We start from the raw sequence: 6,134 nt of genomic DNA on the forward strand, positions 1-6,134 counted from the left end.
AAATCTTTATCTTTCATATAAAACGACAGACATGACACAGGTTGAAAGTTTGATTTTAAGTGAAACTCTCGTGTATTGCTTTCTTCTATAAGATCCCTCATTTTTCTTGGCAGTGAAATTTGGTTTGCCACCACATTCCACAGTTAAAAGGTATAGGAGAAAGAGTCACTATGTGGCCAAAGGAGTTCCTGTCTCTCATGTCATTTTAAAAAGCACTCAGACAAACATTATTGAACCTCTGCTGGAGCTAGAACGCTTCACGATGTCTGGCTGACCCTGACACAGGTTCATGTTTCCTCTCTTGGTTTCTCAATGGTTTCGATTGTTTTTCTCCTCCATCAATCATCCCTTATTTTCTAACCATCTAATCGTTATTTCAACGTGGTGAGGTGGCATGCAGCAGGCACATGCAAGTACAGTACAGTATGTTTAACCCTGCCAGTGGCATGGCTCCATGGATGGCAATGTCCATCTGTCACTTGGTCCATCACTTTGGTCCAGACTGAAATAACTGAACTATTGTAGGGATTAAGATGAACATTTGTGTAGACATTCATGTCCCCCTTGGGATGAACCGAAATCACTTTGGTTATCCCCTGACGTTTCCTCTATAGTGTAAACATCATCAACAGGTCAACATATAGGCTACTCTGGTTTAATTCTCATCAACTTCAGCTGCACTTTGTGCTTCTAAATGTTAGCATGCTAACATACTAAATTAAGATGGTGAACACTGAACAATATGCCTGCTAATTGTCAGCATATTAGCATTGTGGTTGTGAGCATGTTTCCATGCTAGAGTTAACGTTTAGCTCAAAGCACCACTGTGACTAAGTGAGCCAAGTGGCTGTGAATTCTTTCATTTAACTGAAATTACAATATGTTAAGAACTATTTCTATCAATCTATCTGTCAAATGGGGTTCTCACAAACAGTCTCATTCAATATGATGTCAGTAGCAGCTGTGTGGAACAATGCAACCTTAGTCTGTCCGCATTGACGCGTTTGCTCCATATCTCCTTGGTACTGTTTTTAAACCCTTAGTTTGAACCCTCTGCTATCAGCCTCCGGGGAGGTGAGAGACAGCTTTTATATGCCATAACACATGTAACTGATATTTAACATGACTCATCCAGAAATTACACATCACTTTCCAAAAATTAGCTTCAGAGACTTCCCTCTGAGTCAAAAGCAACTTTTATTTTCCTTTAATCCAAACAACGTTTTGACATGAACAAGTTAATTTCCGTCATCTTTGGACCGCTCAGCTAATTAAACAAAAGTCACATTTGACAGGTCAAAATGAATTCACTGGAGTCCACCACAGTCATCACAAATGTTGTTTTCGTGGACCGTTTCACATGCATTTACCGGTCAATCGCGTTGTCAACCAGTCCTGTCGTTGCAGTCTAATCCCTGAGTCACAATGTGTTCTGGTCACATGAAGTGTATCGGGGCGGAAAAGGTCTCTTGCTCTGCCAAATAACATTCATGAGTGCGTCCTTTCCAAGAAAAACCTCACATTGACCCGGTTCAATATAGCAACGTGTTGCCATTGTTGGATCCATCTTTGCAAACAGCTGCGCCGTGTAAATCCAGCACCCCATCACTTACAACACTGACTGTGGGCTGTAGTTTAGCCTTTACTTATTATCATTTGTGTCTTTCAGAAAGCTGTTTTGCAGGAAGGGATGATGGGAGAAGTCTGTGTGACTATTTGAGGTTTCTGAAATGGAAACGTTAAAGCTTAAAACCTCCCTTTGCGTGTGTCATGCAGCCAAATCACTCTGTGTACTGTATGTTAAGTTTCCAGTTTTGTTCTTGGGGGAGGCTTTAAATATCTGTAGGTTATGAGGCAGTCTAGGAATAATACTGGCGCAAAAGCAAGAACTGAGTCATCTATTATGATCAAAATCATCATTTCTAGTAAAATAACTAGAGAAAACATATTTAATCCTGCCTTCAGTGACTTTTTCCCTGGTCCTAATGACGCAGAATATGTGTTTGAAAGAAAAACAATCAGGTTCTGCCTTTGCTGGTGGGGGGCATGGATTTAAACAGAGCTGAGGGGGGTTTCCTAAGTCAAAGATGGTTGGGAACCAATGGTTTATATGTCAGTATAATCATGGTGATATGGCTGTGACCTCCCAAAGGCATCCAGAGGTTATCCATGATTCACTCGGATAATGAGCCTCATCACTTAGGCTGTCACCCGCTCTCCTCCGAGGCCCAGGCTAATATTTGCAGCCAGCAAAGCAGTGAGGGGTTACATGAGTGGTAATCCCATGCAACGCTGACCAGCGTGATACATTACTGTAAGCAAATTAATGATTAGACACTTATTCAGCATAACATCAAAGTACACTGAACTGTGTTTAATCTGGAGCAGGAGAAGATAATTAAATGGCTTTAGATTCATAAGTGCCACTTCACATTTATATACATTTAAATACACCTAAACACATCCCCTAAAGTGTGTCTTGCCTTCATACGTCAAGACTGTTTGCTTAAGGGATCATGGGAAAGCTACAAAAACAAGAAGGGTTTTATTGTGCACCATGAGCCACCAGGCTTTGAATTAATCATCAACACTTATGAAATGACAATCATTAATTTTTTTGGTTCCTGAGTAATGACTGTCGTAAACAAAATTCTTGTCCATAACAATGGGGATGGACAAATCTAGAAAGTGGGCGCACCCTGCCATATTTGAATTTTCACATACAGTAAGTAAACTTTACCCACTTGACACCACATAATGAATGCCAGTGACGCTAATCTGAGATGATTCAGATTACTGGGACACTGAAAATGGTTGATTTTCAACTCTAAAAATAAAATCCAGATCTATCTACTATCTTTCAACCTCGGCTTGAGATCCACAAACAAGACCACAAAGCTTTCAGTAGCATTGGCGGGATAGCTGGCTCTCTTTGGTCAAGAACTATTCTTCACCTGTACAGTTTGTATTGCAAATGGCTCTTTGGTGCTGTCTTTATCATATTACCTTTTTCCTCTTCCCCTCCCGCTATTTCCTGAGTAGTTTAGAGGCAGTCGGGGCACAGCGCCACTTGTCCAGGTAGGTGAGCTCTGCAGGGACACAGTCTGCGGTGAGAGGGATCGGAGCCGGCGCAACTGAACAGCAGAGGCTCCTGTTGAAGGCCACAAAGTCGGCCCCAAGGGCTGTAGGAAGGAAACAGGTGGTTGACTTCCTTCCCCATGCTGGAGCAGCCGATCCTGAGTCTACAAAATGGGAAATGAAAGTGCGAAAACGGCATGTATTATACAGTAAGTTCACAAAGGCCCTTTCATTGGTAATTTTCACAACTCTGAACTTGTTAAACTGCCTTTCACCCCCCCAATAACTGTACAGTGTGTAGCTGCTGATTTCTCACCTGGCGAACGCAGCAGGACTGTTTAGGTGGTGAAACAGAGCTGGCTCACACACGAGGGAGGACCGTCGACACACACTTACACATGACTGACCCAGGGGACCCAGGTGCACCCTTAAAGCACTTTCTGGTGGCCAAGTAGGGACAGATGTGCTACAAAAATTCTGGAGGGATTTAAGAGAAAGAAAGTTGACAATAGGGAGAGTTTGAACAAAAAAAACAACTGAATGGTTTATCTAAAGAACGGGTGGAAAAGCCTGTAAATAAATCACAAAAAAATGTCTCTTGAAATTCATCCATTTTAGAGATTAAGATTGTGTTACATCAGGAGTCTAATTGGGTAGAGGGAGCACCAAAAATACTGCAACAGGTCTATGGCTACGACTCTGTACCTGGTGAGCGATATAGCCACGAACCCTCTCCAGCATTCCCTCACAAGTGAACTCTCGGGGAGTGAAAGGCTTCACCTGCCAAAAACATATACGCATGCATTTATTCAGCAGTACTGAAACAGAAATTGACAGGATTATAACGTGTGTCTATATATACACACATATATACCTCTGTGCGTAGAATAGCTCTGGCTGCCTCCCGTACATCAGTCTTGTTGGTCACATCTACGGTCCACACGTGAGGTTTTCCGATGAATTCCTCAGCATAAGGGTGCTGGGAGGAGATCTGTCATCCAAAGTTATTTACTGTCTTTAGATCTAAGAATTGATTCAATTCAAACTGTCATTATTATTTAAGTTTGCAGTGTTATCGACCTGTCTTGTGGTGGGCTTCCCTTTGTAGAAATCATTGTTGTCTGATAAGTGTGGTGGGTGAAATCGTGGCTGTAGGAAGACACAGCCCAGGGCTATTGCCTCAATGGGTGCTGGTCCCTCATAGGGGAACCCAAGACCTACAAACACCTGAAAGGGAAGACGTGTCATTTTGCATCTTAATGAGGATCTGTCAAAGAATATAAACAAGGCAGGCAGGATAAACGAGTAAGGGCAGTGACCCATATGGGGCCACAATTCAGTCCAATATGATTGTGTCACAAATCGACTTAAGAAGCATTAGATGCACTTAAAAGATTTTCTGGCTCTTATCTGACCTTGGCTCTGCGTAGAAGTCGTAGGAATTGTTCCTGAGTCAGCAGGCCGTGGTTTCTGATGAAGCCGGGCAGATTAGAGGCGAGTCCTGGAGGCTGGTAGACTGTAGCGTGGGTCTCCATCTCTTCACTGATCACCTCCACATACTCAGATTTACCCTGGCATATAAACACACACATACAGAAACATACAGGACACAGAGTATCTTAAGACCAGGGTGAACAAAAGCACTAAGCTGTCTTTTATGAAATCTTCCCTATCATGTAAAACGGGCTTCTTGACATGTTTCTTGCAGCCTTTCGACATACATATACTTTTCTCTCTTGGTCATTTTACCTGCCACATATAGTCTTGTTTGCCGTAAATGACTGCTATCCTGTCTTTCCTGTAGCGGTCCGGCTCCAGCTCTTCCTCCCTCACCTCCTCCCTCGCTGCCTCCTCACTCACAAAGCCCAGGAAGGAGTTATCAGGAGTATGAGCTAGAGGGCAGATCACAGAGCACCTCAAATCAAATTTTACTCTTGGACAAGAGCAACTGACAACACAGTCCAGAAGTATTACAGGTGAGTAACGGTTGATGTTAAAATTGTGTGCGACAGGAAAAACATGCTGAGCAGTATAAATCAGCTGTTAAAGAAAATGAGAGGTTAACCTCTGGTTGTTTAGATAGGCAGATGCCACCCAGCCCGGCCTCCGACACTAAAGAAGGTGTGAAAGATGAGTATTTACTTTAATAGGAATGTGCTGCCTGCAAAGGTGTGCGTGTGTGTGTGTGTGCGCGCGTGTGCGATTCTCTCCTGTCTCAAGGTATACTTGTTTAAAAGACTTTTGCCAAATCTTCTCTCATTCACAGCAGCACATCAATTTTCCTCCTGGCTCATTTTCATCTCCATTTTTTTCCCCACATGTCTATAACACCTGTCTAGGATCACCTATCAGATTAGCAAAGACATTCAACAGCACACTGATATGATCAAGGTCATGCAACATGTGAAGGTTTGACGGGAAGCTGTGAAGGAATGAATCGTTTCTTGGTTTCAGAGCTCTTGCTGCCTGTTTACAGTTGCGCTTCGTCTGCTTGTCTGTTTAGTATCCTTCAATCGTCTGTCCTCCTCTTCCCCTTTTCAAAACAGAAGCATAAACACCCGCCCGCTCTTTTCTCAAGCTTCTTCTTTTTCTCCCCACCTCCTGTGACTTTGTTTCTCTCTTTCTGCCGCTTTCCCAACCATCAGCTTACATCCATCCCTGTCTCCCCTTCAGCAGGACAAATAAACAGGGTTTCAGGTTGAGCCATGGAGAGTGGCTCTCGGCCCAGTGCGGCCAGCTTGTCTCCATCTCCCAGCAGGGTGGGAAAGATGACATAGAGAGGTGTTGGAATGAAAGCTCTGTCTGGGCACCAAGTTTATTTAACCTTAGCTATTAATCCTCTCCCTGGGAAGACAATTAGAGATGTGCATGTGAAGGATCAGTGCTGCGGCAGCAAGTAATAAATATGTCTGGAGATGTGAGTTGAGTAGTAGGTAGTGCAGTTCTGAATCAATGTACTGTGCTGAGCTGCCATCATACCGTGTTTGCATGATTACAGACGTGCACGCGCACACACACACACACACACACACACACACACACACACACACACACAC

At 43.3% G+C, this 6,134-nt stretch overlaps 1 protein-coding gene across 3 annotated transcripts in view; it reads right to left on the reverse strand.

Moving 5' to 3' along the window:
• Positions 1 to 1,192: 1,192 nt before the first annotated feature.
• LOC116381567 (alpha-1,6-mannosylglycoprotein 6-beta-N-acetylglucosaminyltransferase B-like) overlaps positions 1,193 to 6,134 on the reverse strand; it is a 14,001-nt gene continuing 9,059 nt past the window's right edge. For 2 of the 3 annotated variants that reach the window (XM_031843828.1, XM_031843830.1), the window contains 7 exons: positions 4,828 to 4,970; positions 4,494 to 4,649; positions 4,159 to 4,305; positions 3,953 to 4,069; positions 3,784 to 3,858; positions 3,395 to 3,555; positions 1,193 to 3,242 (listed from right to left, as the gene is read on the reverse strand). In XM_031843828.1, coding sequence (XP_031699688.1) covers positions 3,044 to 3,242; positions 3,395 to 3,555; positions 3,784 to 3,858; positions 3,953 to 4,069; positions 4,159 to 4,305; positions 4,494 to 4,649; positions 4,828 to 4,970 — 998 coding nt within the window. In that variant the 3' untranslated portion in view covers positions 1,193 to 3,043. The remainder of the gene's footprint in view (positions 3,243 to 3,394; positions 3,556 to 3,783; positions 3,859 to 3,952; positions 4,070 to 4,158; positions 4,306 to 4,493; positions 4,650 to 4,827; positions 4,971 to 6,134) is intronic. The other variant, XM_031843829.1, reaches the window with a different exon arrangement.

This window comes from Anarrhichthys ocellatus, unplaced genomic scaffold (genome assembly GCF_004355925.1).
Source record: "Anarrhichthys ocellatus isolate YVR2014 unplaced genomic scaffold, GSC_Weel_1.0 scaffold4, whole genome shotgun sequence".
NCBI classification, from domain to species: Eukaryota; Metazoa; Chordata; class Actinopteri; order Perciformes; family Anarhichadidae; genus Anarrhichthys; species Anarrhichthys ocellatus.